Consider the following 18,915-nt stretch of genomic DNA (forward strand, 5'->3'; position numbering starts at 1 on the left):
TGATTGTTTTCATACACGATATTAACAAACTCACTGAGTCACTGTTTTTTTTCCCTTGTTTTCCTTCAGCAGCTGGGAATTTAAAAAGGGATAATTTCATCATACAACCTCAAACTATGACCTGAATTCTAAATTGGTCATAAATTTTAAAACATTTTAATTAAGTTTGCAAAGTATTAGCATCATATCAATCAAGCCCTTTCGTCATCTTAATCATTACTTTGGTGTTAAATTTTAACTCAATCTAACATGAAACATATTTAAAACACGTGTTTAACTACAATATGAACTTTGACAAAATAACTGTCCAGAATTTTATTTACATTATTTACTTTTTTAACATGTTAAATTCAAGTTGTTTATGCAATAAATATTACAAGTATTTATAATTTGATGCACATATTTTAAATATACTCTATGCAATATTCAAATCGGCTACCTAATTAATATAAAATTGGTTGAATGTACCTATCGGATCCATTAAATATAGAGATTGAATCATATCGATCGCTCTACTATTAAATAGATTAGTTTAGTCTCTGTATTATTAAAAAGAATCAGATAAGATCGAATTTTAATAGAGGAAATATTTACTGTTTAAAAATGTCAATTATTGTTCAACAAAGTTAATGTTTTGAAAGTTGTTTATGGTTTTGTAAAAGAAAATGTTTAAAGTTAAACTGCAAATGGAAACATGATTTTTATATTTTTTTAGCAGTAAATCTTAACTCTATTACAATTTAACCTTATTTTATTCTTTTTAATAGTACAAGAATTAAATTAATCTATTTAATAATAATATGACTAATTTTATATAATCCCTATAATAGAGGGACTTGACAAGAAATTTCACCTATAATATTAACATTTCTCCCACTATATATAAGCCTAACTTTTCTCTAACAAAACGCATAATTTAAAGAGCAAAGAAAATGGCGAAACGATTCAAGTTTAAGATACCGCGAGTCTTCGCTTCGTTCAAATCTTGCCGTTCAAAAGACCCTTCTAATCTCCCATCAAATCCTGTCCCTTCATTTTGTAGACTTTCTTCAGTCAACAACCACCCTATCACTCGCCATTTACCCCCACCACCACCACCACCTTCGTCAAAGTTGCCTCATCACTCCTCATTCAAACGACACGTTACCTCCGCGTTTTCGTCAATCGGATGCGGCCTCCGGTCAAGATCGTCGGCAAAGTACTTGTCTGAAACCGACCGCAATGAATCGCCGCCGCCGCCGCCGCCGCCGCCGCCGACGTTGGAGTTTCACTGGGAGAAAGAAGATGGATGGCATGTTATAGCCAAAGCTTATAATAATAACGAAACCCCACGACGCAACAAAGTCTACGATACCGAAATCGATAACGATACATTCCCACCACCACTACCTCCGCTTCCACCGCCGCCGCCTCCGAACACAGTGAAGAAAAAAAGACGTTACAAAAAGAAGAAAACGACGCCGAAATTCCGTGTAAGCACTTCGTCGGCCGAAAGCATATTGTTCAGCAGCGAAAGCTTCGAAGAAGAAGACGAAACGGAAACCCTAGTCTCCACCGATTCATCATCGGAGATGATGTTCGCCGCCAACTTGGAAGCCATACACGAAACTAAGCAAACAAGGCAAAAAAAGAAGAAACCCAAGAAAGTTAAACCCAAACGTTACGCATTAAGGTTTTCTTCGTCGGAGGAGAGTGAATCTCCTGCGAGATTGTCGAGCTTCTTGCAACGTATGGTGCCGTGTACGGTGGAAGGCAAAGTGAGAGACAGCTTTGCGGTGGTTAAGAAATCGGAGGATCCGTACGAGGATTTCAAAAAGTCGATGATGGACATGATATTAGAGAAACAAATGTTTGATGAAAAAGATTTGGAACAGCTGCTGCATTGTTTCTTGTCTTTGAATTCAAGAGATCACCATGGCGCCATTGTTGAAGCTTTTTCTGAGATTTGGGAAGCTTTGTTTTCACGAAGATCAACTAGTTTTCGAGTTTCTTGTGGGTTAAATTGAATATTAAGCGTAAGTAATTGGTAAATTTCAGGTTTATAACCCTATCTTCTTACTCATGTCATTGTAAAATGTATTAATTTAGTCTAATGTGAATTTCAATATTTATAATTTTTATTATTATTTATAAATTTATAGTGAAGTAAATAATGAAATATTATTTAATTTTTAAAAAAGTTTAATTATCTATAATATGTAATTATCTGCATCATAATAATTAAGTTTTTTGTTGGCACCCAAAACATCAACGTAGGGACGAAGTTAAAATTCTTTTCAGAGATAATCGAGATTAAGTTTCAAATTTTATGAATTAAAATGTAATTTCTCCCTTAAATTAACTTACATATTTAAGATTTTGAAAATATTAAATCAAAATTCTAACATTTTTAGACCAAATTATAATTTTATCATATATTATTTAAGGATATTCTAAAATTTTAGAGTTTTAAAGCAGTATTTTGTCATTTTATCTGGTTAAGACTCCTGCCTACCTCTCCTTTTGCCTCTAAACCACCATTCAAATCATTCAAAATCTTAATTAAGTTTTTCAATGTTATATACTTTTATATAAAAAAAAAGTTTAAAACTAAATTAATCCAAGTTTAAATACAGACGGGTTTAATTGAGTTTGAACGAGAAAATAGATAAATAAATTTAAATTAAAAAATTTATGTTCGATTGAGTTTGAGTAGAGTATCGAATCTTAAACCTAAAATTAAATTTGAACTCGTGCTTCCTCTATTTGGGATCCACTTGTCTCCATCAAAGAGGTTGAGTTTTAAAATTATATTTTTTTGAGATTATTATTTGATGATTATTATTTGGCTCAATCTTTAACTTTGATTGCGAAATCTAAAAAAATTAAGTGGTAATGTATTAAAAAATTTTCCATTAAATTTGTTGATTTTTTTTTCTAAAAAATTGTTGGATTTGATGCTTCCAATCTCAATCTTCTCCGCTTTGCACGGTGATTATTCCATTGATCACGCTCCCTTTTTTTTTTTAATTACTTTTATCTTTGGTCTAATTCTAATTTTAGTCCTTTTATTATATTAAAATTTAAAGTTTAATCTTTCTATTTTGTGTGATAATTTAATCCTTTTATTTTATAATATTATTAGTAACTAGCACATTTAATGTAACATGGTTTGATTCTTTTACTTTTATAATGTTATTACTAAGTCTAAATTGATAACACTACTAATTTGACATAATTTAATTCGTCTTCTTTTATAATGTTGTTAGTGAATCTAAACCGATAACATTGTTAGAATTTTTTGTGGGGTTCAAAGTTAAGTTATATATTTTTAAGAGAGTTAAAATGTACTTTCATTATTTTAATAGTCTATATTTTTATAATTCTTCAAATGACTAAATTGAAATTTTATCATTTGAGGATAAAGTGTAATTTTACCATACATTAACTTAAAATTTTATAAATTGTAAAGAACTAAAAATTAAATTAAAGGGAGCCAAAGCCCCTGCGAACCCCTTAGTGTCATTGGGTTGAAACTTAAGTTTGACAAATCTTGCGGCTTTAGACGATTTACTTGCTTCAAATCTACCTTAAATTAGCTTAACTCTCAAAATGTGAGAATTTTCTTGAAAATTCTCTAAAGCACCAAAAACAAAGCAAAAGCAATTCAAAAAGAGAAAGAAGTGAAAGGGTTATATTTATAGTTGAGTTTCTCTAGATTTAACGGTACAGATGAAATTAAATTAATGGTTGAGATTAGTTCACATCTCTAATAAGAGAATCCTCGGGGATTTAAATTCTTTATATTTTATCTTTGAGATTTACAATAATTATCCTTTTAAAAATATAATTTGCAATTTAACCAAGATTCAAGTAGGTATACTTTAAGTCTCTTCCAAGTAATGAGTCAATCTTGTCGAGCTGAATGACCTCCAATGAACGAGAGGAATCAAAATAGGCCTTGGTTCAAAATAGGCCTTGGTTGTGAACTCCTTTGTGTGTTTCGTGACACTAGCACTTCCCGTTGTTATTAATTAGTCTAAATTGATAACACCAAATACTTTAGCATGACTTAGGTGTCTACTTTTATAACATTGTTACCACTAATTAGTATGATGAAGTGAAAATTTACATGTAAGGTAAACATAAATTTGGACTTACAATTAATATCATAAAAGTAAAACATCACATTACACTAAATTAAAATTAGGGAGATTAAATTTCAAATTCCAATGCAGTAGAAGGACCAAAAGCAGTATTATTCCCTTCATTTCTTGTTGAACTCACTTTTGTCCTACTGTGTCAACCAGCTATCATATCATATCTGTCGGCCAGTGTGGTAAACAGAAAAAGGAAAAAGGGACATGGCTCCGGTTATTGACACGTAAGACGCGTGTGGTTCTTAGCCTGAGTCCCAGAACCGGTCTGCGCTCCCGACCGGACACTTGTTGGGCATGTACGATCCGTCAGTGATAAGCTTAATCGGAGACTCCTTCGGCACCGATCAGATAGATATTTGCTGTCCAATGCCCCGGCAGACGGCAGTCCACTCGGTCTGGTAGGCCCGACTTGATTTAAGTCTGATTTTGACCCAAAAAATATTTTGGGTCGAATTGGAAATAAAAATATTTTTAAAAATATGAGATAGGTAAGGTTTTATATGAATTTTAATTTTATGTAATTTTATACTTCAGATTTTTTATTTAATTTTCATAAATTATTGACAATTATTATTATAGAATCATTTTACGTTTACATATTGCATAAACAAAAATTATATTTATTTAATATATAAATAAATTTATGTATTTACTTAAATGTATATAATTAAATCAAAATAAAATTTCATGTATAAATCTAAATCACAATCAAAGTTTCATGTGTATAATTGTACAAAATCAAAATTAATATATCAAATTGCATGGTGAATCAAAGTTCATATGCAGTTTTAAGATTTATCCCTTTAAATATTTAAATTAGCTTTTATGGTCAAGTTAGGTTGGCAAACATATAACTTACAATAGCTCATGGGAGAGTTATTAGTATTGTGCATAATATTAATTATGAAAAATGGGTCCGTGGCTGTTCGAACCATAAGGCATATATGACATTACCTTTGCCCCATGAGCTATTGCAGGTTGTATCTTCACCAAACGATGAGCTTTCACTTTGTGAACCCTTCAAGGCTCTCCATGAAGGCAAGAGACAAAACCGCGGCACATGAACAATACATTCTGTTACGGGGTTCATCGGCTCCTAAGCAGACAACACTTCAAATACTTCTAAGAAAATCTGACCTTCCCTCGACAAGACAAATAGTAAAATTTGACCAAACGGATTTAACCGCTACGATTTAACTGCTATTATTTGGATCAAAATTAAATTTTTAAAATTCGAAAAATTACAATAACTAAAAGCTAATAAAATTAGATTACATGAACTAAATTCCCAACTTACACAAAGTACAATGACTAAATTCTCAACTTACACAAAGTACAAAGTACACCAACTTTTTTTAACAGCCAGTAAAGAGTAATTTCAAAATAGGGAAGAATCGAAGAGAATACACGGTATCAGAGAGATTCTTTTACCAACGTGAAGAAACTGACTAAGATAAGCACTTCTTCCCATGAAAATGAATCAAAAAATCGTATATATATATATATAGTGCAAGTATCTGGTTTACAGCATGCTGTTGCAGGCTAAGTTTCTTTTTTTGCTGTTTTAGTGCTTAATTTAATACCATGATCATATTGGCTTGTTGCTTTTGATGCTGTGAAAGTGTGTTATAGCCATTGTTATGGAAGCCCCATTGCTGTCAATGGATCAAAAAGAAATTTTATCATCTTGGGAGTATCGAAGTATAATTTTACTGTTAAAATAACTTATAATTTTACAAAGGTTAAATTGTTAATCCCTGTACTTGTGTAAAATTTGAGATTTGGTCCTTGTATTTAGAAGTTAAAAATTTAATCCTTTTATTTTTTTTCAATTTAAAAATTTTAGTCTAATCATTATCGTCGTTGGTAGCTTGTATCAAATTTTGTCAATTTATCATATTTATTTTCTGTCAATTATATGTTACGTTATATGAGAATTGCTTAATCAAAATTCAAAGTTGACAAACTTTGACGGTAAATACTTGAGGTTTTTATGACTGGATTAGAATTTTTATAAAAATAAAAAGCAAAAGGACTTAATTCTTAATTTTTTAAGTATAAAGATTAAATCTCAAAAATTTTCAAAATACAAAAACTAACAACATAAAATAAGACCAATAGAATTTCGATTCAACTTATCAATTCGGTCTGATTTTGATAATATTGAAAAGGTGAGGGACTCCAAAAGACCCACCATAAAAAATGTGGTTTGGACCATCAAGCTCACTTGCTGAGCCCAAAAGAGAGAGCCAGGCCAGCAAGATAAAGACCTTTGTTGCTTATAGGCATCGGGTCATCTCTCACATCTTCATAATTGCCCCATAGATGAAGGCTGATGAATGAAATTAGGTTACTCCTTTTAATATGCGTAAATTATGAATTTATTCTCTATATTTTAATTTTTTTAATTTTTATATTTTTAAATTTTACAATTTTAATATTAATAATGTCTATTAAATTCATTAAGTTATGGTATTTTCAAAATGTGATGCTTTCAACAAACGGTGATATGTAAAGGCGAATCAAATGGGACAAGTAAGGGTTTTAGCTCTCAAAATAAAAATAAAAAATCCAATCCTCTTATAAATAAATTATAAATTAATAATTGCGTCTTGACAAAATGAAAAAAAATCTATTTAGTCCCTTCAAAAACGGTAAAATCATAGATTAATACATGATAAATTTATATTTTAATTCTCTCCAAAATTTATAATTAAGTTTTGATCTACTAAAAAATTTATAGATTTTCCTCTTATCACATATAAATGCTATGTGACCTAACTATTTGCCCATATTACTAAAAAAAAAAAAAAGAAGAAAAGACTGTGAATGGAATTAATAGTTGTCATTTGTTTTAAGTTTGAAATTTGAAATTTAAAAATATAAAGACTAAAATTGATCAATTCGAAAAAAAATATTAAAATAAACTGAATTAAAGTATAAAAATTAAATCCATAACTTATACAGAGAGAATGATATAGAATTTGACCTAAGGGCGGATCTAGGGGGTTGGCAGGGGCCCCACCCCTCCCTAAATTTTTATTTAGGCCTTTTATAATTTTTAAAATTTTAAATTAATAATGGTAAAGTTGTACTTGAGCCCCAAAAAATGATAAATTTTTTATTTAATCCTCTAAAAATTATAAATATATAGGTTATTAAAATGGCGAAATTGTATTTTTACTATCATAAAAATATAATTTAATTCTAGCCCTCCCCAAAAAATTTCTAACTTCATTTATACCCCTAAATCGTATTTTTAGATCTACCACTAATTTAACATTGAAATTTCACAATTTTTTACAATTAATATTTATTTTATTTTACTAAAGTCATTATCTACTCAAGGTTGTAGCTTGCAAATTCATAGTAATTTGACTTTAAAATCATCAAAAAGAAATCAATGAAATTCAAGATCAAAATTATATCATTGTTGACACTTTTGCTCCATTTTCCATATTTATCTTAAAGCACTTAGCATTAAGATGCTAAAATAGGTGGCTCTGAATTTCCAGTCAAAAGAGCTTTTGATTATAGATTTGAATTGAACTTTCAATTGTGGATAATTTCAATTAAGGTAAATTTTGGTTCGGGTTTGTTCTTTAAGTCTTAGTTTGATTGGTATAAGTATTATTGTCAATGCAGGAGGATGTGGATTCGAGTGTGCTAAAGTGCATTATCTTCCTAATTATGGGTTGGAGAAGGGCTATGGGTAATTTTAGGAATCGTGTTAAAAAGAGCAGATATGATCAAAACTTGGGTTCGGGTTTGTATAGATGATAAATTTTTTTTGTTTGTGGTTGGATTTTTTGAGTTAGATAATTACAAGTGCATTGTAAGGAGGCAAACCGAGGCCTCCAAGAAAAAGAAATGGTAAATTTATGGTCCTTCCACAAACTAATATAATGGTGAAATTGATTTTTCGCTCCCTCCAAAGAGTTATAGTTCAATTCTGGTCCCTCTAGAAATGATAAATTTATACTCTAACCCCTTTAAAGTTATAACAATTTAAGTTGAGACAACAATAAAATTACAGTTTAATCCCTCCATGAAATTAAAATTTAATTCTTTCCCCTTCAAAATTTTTTTTTGGGTACACCCTTGGTCATTATATATTTAGATTATTTTCAACTATGGGTATTAGATATTTTAAATTCAGATTTTTTTCAAATTATTATGAATTTGAATCAATTTATGTTAGAATCAAATTAAGTTCAAATTGTTAATTTTTATTACTAAATTGGACTATTTCAGAATTAAATTTAAATTAATTATTAAACTATTAGGAAATTTTCATTTAATTTATTGTGCTCTTAAAACTGTTGTTGTATGGCCTACTCTGTTCGAATTGCCTGCACCCATCAAAAGCTTTCCTTCTTCTCTTCTACAATTTAGTTTTTATTTTCATGTAATAACTTTGAACTTCACAAATCTACGAATCAAAGTTCAAACAACATTCTTCTTCAATCTTCTACATTGATCATAAGATCGACTTGGATCTAAAGTATGTTATTCTACACGTCAATGGACAATGATCCATCATGCCAATAACTAAATCATGTTTGGATCATGCTAACTAGACTTAAAAAAAAAAACTTAACAACTCATTGATTTAAATGAAAATTTTCAGAAAATCTAGTAACTATTTTGTTATTTTTTAAAATTAAGTAATCAAAATGCAAATTTATTAATAATTTAATGACATTAAATGTAATTTACCCTAAAAAAGGGTATAAATGAGAAGTCAATTTGGCTGTAGTTTTCAACAAGGTAGCGTGACTTGGTATACCACATATCATGAAAACAACAGGCCAAGGAAACATTTAAAAAAAAAAAAACAAAACCTTCTTTGACTCTTTACTAATATTATTTGTTATAATAAGAATTAAGAATTTTTTGGAATTTTTCATTAAACCTTTTGAATTTTCAAAATTTTTAATTAGACTTCTAAAATTTTTGTCAATTTTCGTTAAGCTTTTAAAATTTTTGAAAGTTTTAATTGTACTTACCAGAATTTTTAAACGTTCTCATTAAATTCTCAAAATCTTTTGAAAATTTTATTTAGGCAATCTAAAATTTAATGTTAAGATCCGTCACTGGTTTCACAACTTTTAATTTTTATCTTTTGTTTTGGGTGTCCAACGCATACTTTCCCTCGACGCTATTCCTAAAAATATATTTGAATAAGGTTATGAAATATAATTCATACTAAACACAAATCTGTATATGATACTCATTTTCTTTTTGTATACTTTATGTCTGTTTTACAGTCCATGTTCAGGGTTCGTGACTATCCCTCCAAACAATGTCGTCTTCAAAATTCGAATTTTAATCCTCTTCTTAAATGTGTAATTTGTATCTGTACTCATTATTGAATCCAGATAAGATTTAGGGCTTGGAATCTATTAGTTATTGGAACATTGAAAATTAACCTCTAAATTTCTATGCTTCTAATGTAAAGTCTTAATCCCAGGTTGGAAATTGGTGGGAAGTCAAAAGACAATAATTTAGAAATGGACAAATACAATGTATTAGAATATTAGTTAACCTAAACAAACAGAGGAGGAAATAAAAAAAATAAAAAAAAAAGGCAGAAAACACTTTTTTTTAGTATAAAAGATGGAGAAAATGGAAATTTTTTTAAAAAGGTCCTTTTTTTTTTTAATAAAGCACATGGAATAAGATAACATCAACCTTTTTTAATGGATCAATAGGCAAAGTTGGTCTTGTGCTAAAAATTATGGAAGGACCAAAATTGAAAAGGACTAAAATGCATTTTTTTCTCAGGGACTGAAAATGAATTTTTTTCTATTCAATTAAGAACTAAAGGACTTCAATAAAGGTACTCAAGGGTGCAAGGCCCTTGCCTACCGTATCTGATATGTGGCATGTCCATGCCATCATACTCTTTAAAGTTTTTGAATTTATTTATTTTATCAATTTTAGTTTTAAGAATTTATTATTTTTATACGTCTGATTCAAAAATTGAAATAAAAAAATCAATTAATTGTTTTTTTTAAATTTTAAATTAGATAAGTAAATAGATTAAAATTTTTATTAAAAATATAGGGATTAAATTTTACAAGTCTCAAGAGAATAGGGACTATAGCATAATTAGACCAGAAAGATGCCGGCCTTTTGGTTGTTTATATCCCCTTCTTAGCTTTCCCACTTGAAACTCATAAACAATAATCAAATACAAATAATTGACACTAACACTAAAAAACTCATTTCTTTTTGTTCATGTGATTGTGCTTTTATAATATTGTTCATGAAAAACATTGAAGATACTTAAAGTTAATTGCGTGCACGCCAAGTGCTCCAATTTTGCACAAATTGAACTTTTGTGGAATCCCTCCAATCTCCCGATCTATAATTTACTCATAATTTACTCAGACATGCAGATTCACTTATTAATCAATATATCAAGTTTCAATCATCATGTTTTATCTAAGATAATTGAAGGTACATCATAGTGTCACTCTATCTAAATCTGTCGTACCAGGTCATTTGCCCTTGACGCGTGACACTTCAAGAGAGGAGATGATAAGTTTATAAACCTAGGGGTATTGGGATGAGACCCAACTACTTACATCTCTCCTTCTCCTAGCTTACCTCAAGCCATATTCTCTCCTCTTACATCTCTCCTCCTAGCTTACCTCAAGCCACATTCTCTCCTCTTTCTTTCTTTCCTTCCTGCTATTTCAACTACTCTAACTAACGACTCTTCATTCTATTCTAAATAGAGCAAACCATCCATCTCTACCATTTATCCATATTCGTATCAACAAAATTATAAATGTTTTTTTTGTATCTAATTTTTTTTCCATTTTGACTAGCTATCATAATTTTTTTACGTAAAAATGATTTAAATGAGAAATTAAATATTAAAAAATAACAAAATAAAAATAAAATTGTACCGAATCAAAGTTTATACATAAAAGTTTACTTAAATTAAAATAATAAATTAAATTGCAAATTAATTACTTCATTCCTAATTTGGAGTTTGAAGGGTTTCAATTTAAGGTTATGTAGGGTAGTAAATTAATTTTGTTAATAACGAAAATTTACTATATCAAGTAAAGAGGTGATGACTCAACTTGAAAGGGTAGTTGGATTTGTCATTAATGTTCCATTTTTAAATAAATAGTCAATGAGTTCACCGTATTTACTAAAGGTCACCTAACTTAAAAGAAAAATTCTTGAGAATAAAATGGGATTATTTATTTTTAGGTTAAAAAAATATTTTTTTATCACTTTAAGTCCTCTTGTTTTTATTATGTTGAAATAAATCCTTTACCTTTGTAAAACTTGAAAGAGCATTAACTTTCTTTAATCTAAGGCTATGTCATCTTAAGGTGTTGCTAAATGAAACGGAAGGATCTTATCAACGTCCATGAAACTAACTGTCAAATCGGAAAAATTGGGCACTATCATATAGCTTTGTTTTGGCTAAGTTCAGGAGTTGCAGATAAGCAGACTCGAACCGTTGGCATCTGCCACAGGATAAACTACCGCCTCTCAGGCCCTCGAATGATTCTACCATAGAGGCCAACGATAGACAACTTCCCTTGAACACAGCTTACAACTTTCATGGTACTATGCTCTCCAAATAGCAACTATTAACCTTTAATTTGTATTTAAATAAATTATAGGGATTAATTTGTGTTGTAGACACTTAAAAAGAAAAGTAAAATAGTTAAATTTTTTTAATATTATATATATATTTTAATTTCAATTCTTTAAAAACTTAAAAGACAAAAATAATATAATTATATAAATATTCAATATTATATTCTCAAAATGTTTATGTTCAATTTTAATTTTAAGATTTTGTCATTCATTACTAAAGAAGGCACAAAAACATGTCAATTGGTCAAGTATGATATAAGTGGTATTATACTTATCCATAAATAACTTATGTGGTATAGGTTGTTGGTTAAACTTCACCATACGCAAGTTTTTCGATTTTCGTGATGGGTGAAATACTCTTATTTTGCAACCGACTATGTACAAACTCTTCAATTTTCATGGTGGGTGAGACGCTCTCCTTTTGCAGTAGATTTAGGTGCGATCGTAGGTGACATTTTATAGGCTTTCATATATGGCTTTCATATTGGTATTCAACAGTGTAAATCACCCTCCACTCTCTAATAGGGGAATCTTTATGCTCTTTTTGGGACGAAGACGGAATTTTCAGATTAAAATTGAACACAAAATCCTCTATAACGCAATACGGGATGTGTTGAGGGTTCGATCCTTCAACGAAAAGACTTACCCATCAATAGCTACATGTTATAGGACATAGATTCAAATCCCACAATACATGAAGTCTTTAGTTTTTATAATAGGCGAGACATTTCAGTTGTGTTTTTTTCAAGTGTAGATGACACTTGGCAAATTTTATCGTGGTGGACTTGAAAGACCAAATTCCACGGAAGGCAACTCTGGGCATATTGAAATTCTATTGACTCTCCATTTCCTAAACTTCTATCGGCAACATTAGGAGTCCTCGTAATACTCCCTTATAACTTTTCAAAGTTAAATAAAATTAAGACAATTCTCCTCAATATGTAGAAAGGATAAAGACTAAATTGAAAAGAAAATTATATATGTTGAGAGCTAAAAAAAATATTATTATGATATTGTTAACTTTAACGGCAAAATTAAACAGAGGGATCAAAATTTTAAAAAAATATATACAGGGATTAAATTTTAAATTTCAAAAGAGCACGGGGACTTTGGCTCGTTTAAACCAAAAATAAAACAAAAGAGCAGCAATCAAACAAGCTCAGCTCTAGCAGTTCATACCACGTGCCGATAAACAATTGGCTAAAAACAGTAAAAAAAATTAAATCATATACAAAAGCAGTTTGACTTTGCATGAAATAAAAGCAAACACCAACGACAGTTTCTTTGATCTTGTCCGAATCCAGTTCCGGTCCGACCAGTTCACTACACGACAAAACACCACCTTCCGACAACTTGCTCAATGTAAAAACCCCATAAGTAAACCGTAAAATTAAAAAAAAAAAATTGCCGAAACCCCACTTAAAAATAATATTTTTGATAAAAATTAATATATATTTATTTATTCATATATACATATACACATATATATAATCTTCTAAAAAGTAAACCATATATGGCAATTGAAGAACTTTAGAACTCTCTCTTTTTTCTTTATTACTTTTTGCTCGAAAAACTTTCACACGAAGTTCTCTATTTCATTTGTTTCTGTGTTGTTATATATATGTAACTATCCATATATAATTTTGCTTGTTTTTCCTCTGTTTTAATTGTTTATTATTTGTTCATCTTTGTCCGTTGGATCATTCAGTTTGCTGGGGAGGGTTCTTTGATTTGATTTGATTTAGTTACTGGGGTATTGATTTGATCTTTTTGGGGTTTTGGATTCAACTTTAAAGTTGAAAGCTTTTTTTTTTTCTGGGAAACGTAAGAAGCTGATCTTTCAGTGTTTGGGTTTAATCATTGAGTTTCTCTTTGGGTAATGTGAAAAATTTTGGTCAAAGCACAGAGCTGGTAGATGACCTAAAAGATTATATATATATATATATATAAAGCTGATTGACCGGTAGATGAACAAAGCTTCACAAAGGGGAAGAAAAGAATATTTTTTTTGGGTCTAGTAAATTGATTTTTTTTTAAAGCTATGCCGGTTGATGACAATTCCTCCACCGTCTCCGGCGACGCTAGCGTCTCTTCCACCGGTAATCAAAACCTACCTCTCAAATCCACCGTTAAGAAGAAACGTAACCTCCCTGGAATGCCAGGTACTGTAAAAAAATTAATTATCCAATAATTAAATCGGTCTTCTTTTTGGTACTTTATTTTGTTATGAATTTAAACTTTTTTATACAGATCCAGATGCGGAGGTGATTGCTTTATCACCTACGACTCTGTTAGCTACGAACCGATTCGTGTGTGAAATTTGCAACAAAGGGTTTCAAAGAGACCAAAACCTTCAGCTTCATAGACGAGGTCATAATCTGCCATGGAAGTTGAGGCAAAGATCGAGCAAGGAAGTGAAGAAGAGGGTTTACGTTTGTCCTGAGCCGACATGTGTTCATCATGACCCTTCGAGAGCTTTAGGTGATCTCACGGGGATTAAGAAACATTTCTGTAGAAAACATGGTGAAAAGAAATGGAAATGTGATAAATGTTCTAAGAAATACGCTGTTCAATCGGATTGGAAAGCTCACTCTAAGATCTGTGGCACTCGAGAGTATAAATGTGATTGTGGAACTGTGTTTTCCAGGTGTTCGACTTAATTCCTATGTGAAAAAAAATGACTTATTTTTTCTGGGATTTGATTGTTGATTTTGGGGTTTTTCTATCTTTTTGTAGGAGGGATAGTTTTATTACCCACAGAGCTTTTTGTGATGCGTTAGCAGTGGAGAGTGCTAAAACTCAAACGAATCCTAGTTCAGAATCCGACCCGAAAGTTCAGGCGGCAGATTCATCACCACGGCGCTCACCTCCGGCTGCATCTCCGCCGGTATCTGCTCCAAGTGCTATAACTTCTTCAGATATTCGGATTCAAAGTTCAGGTAAAATACATAATTAGGGAATTTTTGTATCTTGTTAGTTTCAGTTTTGTCCTTTTTTTGATGTTGTTTGAATTGAAACAAAGACAAATTTATTTATTTATTTTTGTTGTTATTATGTCTTTGGATGAACCTTTGGAGTGTAGTAGTTTTTGTCTGTTTTTGCTCTTTTGTCGATTTTATGTTTTAGACTTTTAAATGACTCTATATATATGCCTTATATATCGGTTCTTGTTGTAGTGTTGGCTGAAGATCCAAGTACTGTTGTGGAAGAAGCTCCAGCTCCAGCACCGGCACCGTCTGCACCACCGGCTGGCTTAAATGGAAGTTCTAGCAGTAGTGTTAGCTTGGTTAGCAGTGGTTGTAATAGCAGCAGCAGCAGTGTATTTTCGAACTTATTTACCTCCACGACTGTATCTACGAGCATACACCCTCCTCAACCTCTGGCACCAGCTCTTCCACTGGTTGGCTTAAATGGAAGTTGTAGCGGTAGTGTCAGCCTGGTTAGCAGTGGTGCTAGCAGCAGTAGCAGTAGTGGTGTATTTGCAAGCTTATTTGCCTCCTCGACTGTATCTGCAAGCATACAACCTCCTCAAACTCCAGCTTTAACCAACTTAATTCGAGCTGACCTAGCTCCATCTACATCAATTGAACCAATTTCTTTATGCCTCTCGACCAGCCATGGCTCGTCGATATTCGGAACTACAGGGCAAGAGCGTCGGCAGCATGCACCGCCACTGCAACCTGCTATGTCTGCCACTGCACTACTGCAGAAAGCTGCTCAGATGGGAGCAGCAGCAAGTAATGCATCCTTGCTTCGCGGTCTCGGTGTTGTTTCATCTTCGGCACCACAAGAAAATTTACAATGGGGTCAAGCACAAGTCGACCCTGACAATGCCTCCATTGCAGCAGGGCTTGGACTCGGGCTTCCCTGCGACGGAAGTTCAGGATTAAAGGAACTGATGATGGGAACCCCGGTGTTCGGTCCTAAGCAAACTACTCTCGATTTCCTTGGATTGGGGGTGGCTGCTGGTGGCAACCCCAATGCCAGCCTGTCTGCTCTAATTACGTCTATCGGAAGTGGATTTGATGCCACCACAGCAGCAGCATCGGTTCGAGGTGGAGATTACACCAGCAAGGACATTGGAAGAAGCTCGTGATACATTAATATACGGCATTGCAGAAGAAAACAATGGCAATATATAATTTCCGATAAAGAATAGCCGTTATGGAGGGTAGCACCGAGCCATCAAGGAGGCAATCCGGGTATGCCTTCTACCTAACAAATGCAGCGAAAAGGACTTCTTTGTGGGGGTATATATAGCCTTTGTAGTACAAGGTAAAAGTTGATGAACCAGATGTATATAAAGTATGTTGTAGCTAGAAAAATTGGAACACAACGTCTCTAGAAAGAGATTTTGGTTACTTTCAGACATGTTTGTGTCTGGTTTTCTTTTTAAAGCTTGGAGATATCAGCAAAAGAGCAGGTTTTTTCCAAGCTTTTCACAGTGGAGTGGTAAATTGGTTTAAATGGTGGGATTTTGATTGATTCTGATATGATTATTGGGCTTGGATTAAGAGTTCAAAGTCAACTTTTAAACCATTCTGTATTTGTGTTCATTTTATTTGCAATTAATAATTTCAATTTGTTTGTTTTATTTATTTGACCTTTTAATTACTTTATGAATTTCCATCTCACAATTCCATCAATTGGGAAACAAGAAAGGGGATTTGCGGGTATCAATTAGATCATCGATTTTCTATTTGATTTGGAACGAGATTGCGACAATCAATAGAAATTTTGTTTTGGAATCAATAGAAATTTTGTTTTGGGTTCAATTGGTTTGACTAATCAATCTAATTTTATTTTGAAAATATTAGTTTTTTTTATAAAGATCAACGGCATACTAATTTTATTTTGAAAATATTAGTTTTTTGTATAAAGATCAACGGCATACTAATTTATTCTTAGCGTAACTGGTTCAATCAATCAAACTGATTATTTCTAAAAATACTAATTTTTATCAAAGAAAATAAATCATTTATTTTAAAAAGATTAATTTAGATCCGATCAATTTTAAATTTGAATTATTTATTATTCGGATTAAGAATTTTTTAATCAAATAATTATAAAAGGAGTAATTTATTATTATCTCCACCTTCTCAAGTCTTCAAAAAAGTCATTCAAGTCCATGAAAATGTAATCTAAAATGATCCTTTCTAGTTAGGATTTTAAATGCTAAGTTATTGAACCATGGCCCCCCTTGATTCTATTGTCCAAAACTCCCCAATCTGACTTTATGCAATTGGGAAAATTATCTTTAGAGCCTTTTTAAGGTGATGCTTTTATAAAATAAAAAAAAAAGGAGTTTTTCAAAATATTATTATTTAAATTACAAGCCTTTTAAAGTGATTTTATAGGGTAAATTGCCTAATTGAATATCCAATTTTTAAGATATTTTTATTTTACTCACTCTAGCGTTAATTTTTTAACGGACACGTTACTTTTATTTTGGTCACTTAATTTTTAGGTCAAATTATACAAAAGTGGTAGAAACTAAAAAATACAAAAAAGATTGTGAAATTGTACTTATTTATCTCATTCTTGAACATTCTAAAATTGGATTTTGAAATATAAATTTTAAATATTAAGATTCAAAATTTATCGTAACAAAGCGATTGACATTATCAAAGGATAAATTCTTTTCAACAATCTATTTATTTTATTTTGATTTTTGAAATTATTTGTCAAAATTATCAATGAAAATGATTATCTTTAATAGTTGTTTCTGAAACTCAAATTTCTTTTAATTATATAATCTTAAATCTTCCGTGGTAACCTAAAAGCAAAGAAAAAATCCCGCAATTAATTAAATTAATTAATTTTATCTTTCATTCCAAACAAAACTCGTAATTTTTCATCGGTTCTTTACCTAAACGAATAACAAACAATTAATTTAATTAATTACAAGTATTTTTCCTTTACTTTTAGCTTAGTATAGAAGATCGATATCGTATAATCAAAAGAAATTTAACAATTTATTAGACAATTATTAAATAATGAGTTATTTGAGTTGATTTAGTTAAGGATAATTTAGAAGTATAAAATAAAATTTTAAAAGGAGATTAAATTAATTAATTTTAATATTATAGTAACAAATCGGTGATATTATCAATGGATAAAATAAATTCAACAATTTATTTTAATGTTTTAAAATTTAAAATTTCAATATTAAAAAATGAAAATTAGAATTTCGCAATGGGATAAACAAGTTCAATTTGACTATTTTATGTATTATTTTAGTTTCTATCGCTTTTTCACTTTAATCCTTGATTTTTTTTACCCACAATCAATACTTCAAAAAAATATTTTTGGGTGACCAAAATGAAAGTGTAAACATGATGTGGTGTGTACGGTTAATCGCCGTTAGAGATTTAATGCTTGGGTGACTAAAATGAAAGCACTCTAAAAGTTGGATGACCAACTAAGTAGTTTACACTTTTTTTATAAGGGTTAAGTCATTTTTTGGGGTCTAAACTTTGCAACTACATCTGTAACACCCCTAACCCGTATCCGCTGCCAGAACAGGGTTTCGGAGCATTACTACCATTTACAGATCACTAAAAAAAATTTAAATACTTACCGATTCAATGCATCATATAAATAAATATATTACCATTCAATCAACAGTTTGACAGTTGTATAAGCATCAAACAGCAACATTGTTAGTATACTTGCACATATCTCATATAAATTCAACACTGATATATCTATTTTCTCGACATATCGCACTTGAGTTTAATAATAGTTTCAATTACATAATTTCCTTGTATCAACATATCAAAGATAAACATATATGTACATGTCATGAAACATATCATGCTCTTACCGTTTCTTCATAAGCATATATCATTCATTTCATTATATCAATATTTCATGCTCCATCATTTCTATATATTTTATGTATATTTATTAGGTAATAGCTTATATCAAACTTAACATAAATTATATTTCATGTACTTATACTTATTTCGTTTATCTATCTTCATAATTATTTCATATAACCATTAGTCATCGATACATATTACACGAATATCAATTGTTCAACAGATGCTAGAGCGTCTCCGTCCACGGTCTTATTTATCTTTGACATGATGCCATAGTGTCTTTCAACTATGGTCTTACTCATTTTCGTCATGTTGCCATG

General features: G+C 30.7%; 2 protein-coding genes across 2 annotated transcripts; both read left to right on the forward strand.

The window, feature by feature from the left end:
- The first annotated feature begins 892 nt into the window (after window positions 1-892).
- Window positions 893-2,114, forward strand: LOC108486505 (transcription repressor OFP7). Its single transcript, XM_017790597.2, has one exon. The coding sequence runs from the start codon at window positions 933-935 to the stop codon at window positions 2,004-2,006; it is 1,074 nt and encodes a 357-aa protein (XP_017646086.1). The 5' UTR covers window positions 893-932; the 3' UTR covers window positions 2,007-2,114.
- Window positions 2,115-13,211: 11,097 nt separating this feature from the next.
- Window positions 13,212-16,365, forward strand: LOC108466340 (zinc finger protein GAI-ASSOCIATED FACTOR 1-like). Its single transcript, XM_017766671.2, has 4 exons — window positions 13,212-13,933; window positions 14,022-14,418; window positions 14,508-14,710; window positions 14,948-16,365. The coding sequence occupies exons 1-4, from the start codon at window positions 13,813-13,815 to the stop codon at window positions 15,865-15,867; spliced, it is 1,641 nt and encodes a 546-aa protein (XP_017622160.1). The 5' UTR covers window positions 13,212-13,812; the 3' UTR covers window positions 15,868-16,365.
- The last annotated feature ends 2,550 nt before the right edge of the window (window positions 16,366-18,915 follow it).

This window comes from Gossypium arboreum, chromosome 2 (assembly GCF_025698485.1).
Source record: "Gossypium arboreum isolate Shixiya-1 chromosome 2, ASM2569848v2, whole genome shotgun sequence".
In the NCBI taxonomy this organism is placed as follows: Eukaryota; Viridiplantae; Streptophyta; class Magnoliopsida; order Malvales; family Malvaceae; genus Gossypium; species Gossypium arboreum.

Bases quoted from the DNA above. Each gene is read 5' to 3' on its own strand.
- LOC108486505 (XM_017790597.2), top strand. From the start codon at position 933: ATGGCGAAACGATTCAAGTTTAAGATACCGCGAGTCTTCGCTTCGTTC.
- LOC108466340 (XM_017766671.2), top strand. From the start codon at position 13,813: ATGCCGGTTGATGACAATTCCTCCACCGTCTCCGGCGACGCTAGCGTC. The intron at 13,934-14,021 runs GTACTGTAAAAA...TTTTTTATACAG, and splicing joins TAACCTCCCTGGAATGCCAG to ATCCAGATGCGGAGGTGATT. The intron at 14,419-14,507 runs GTGTTCGACTTA...ATCTTTTTGTAG, and splicing joins TGTGGAACTGTGTTTTCCAG to GAGGGATAGTTTTATTACCC.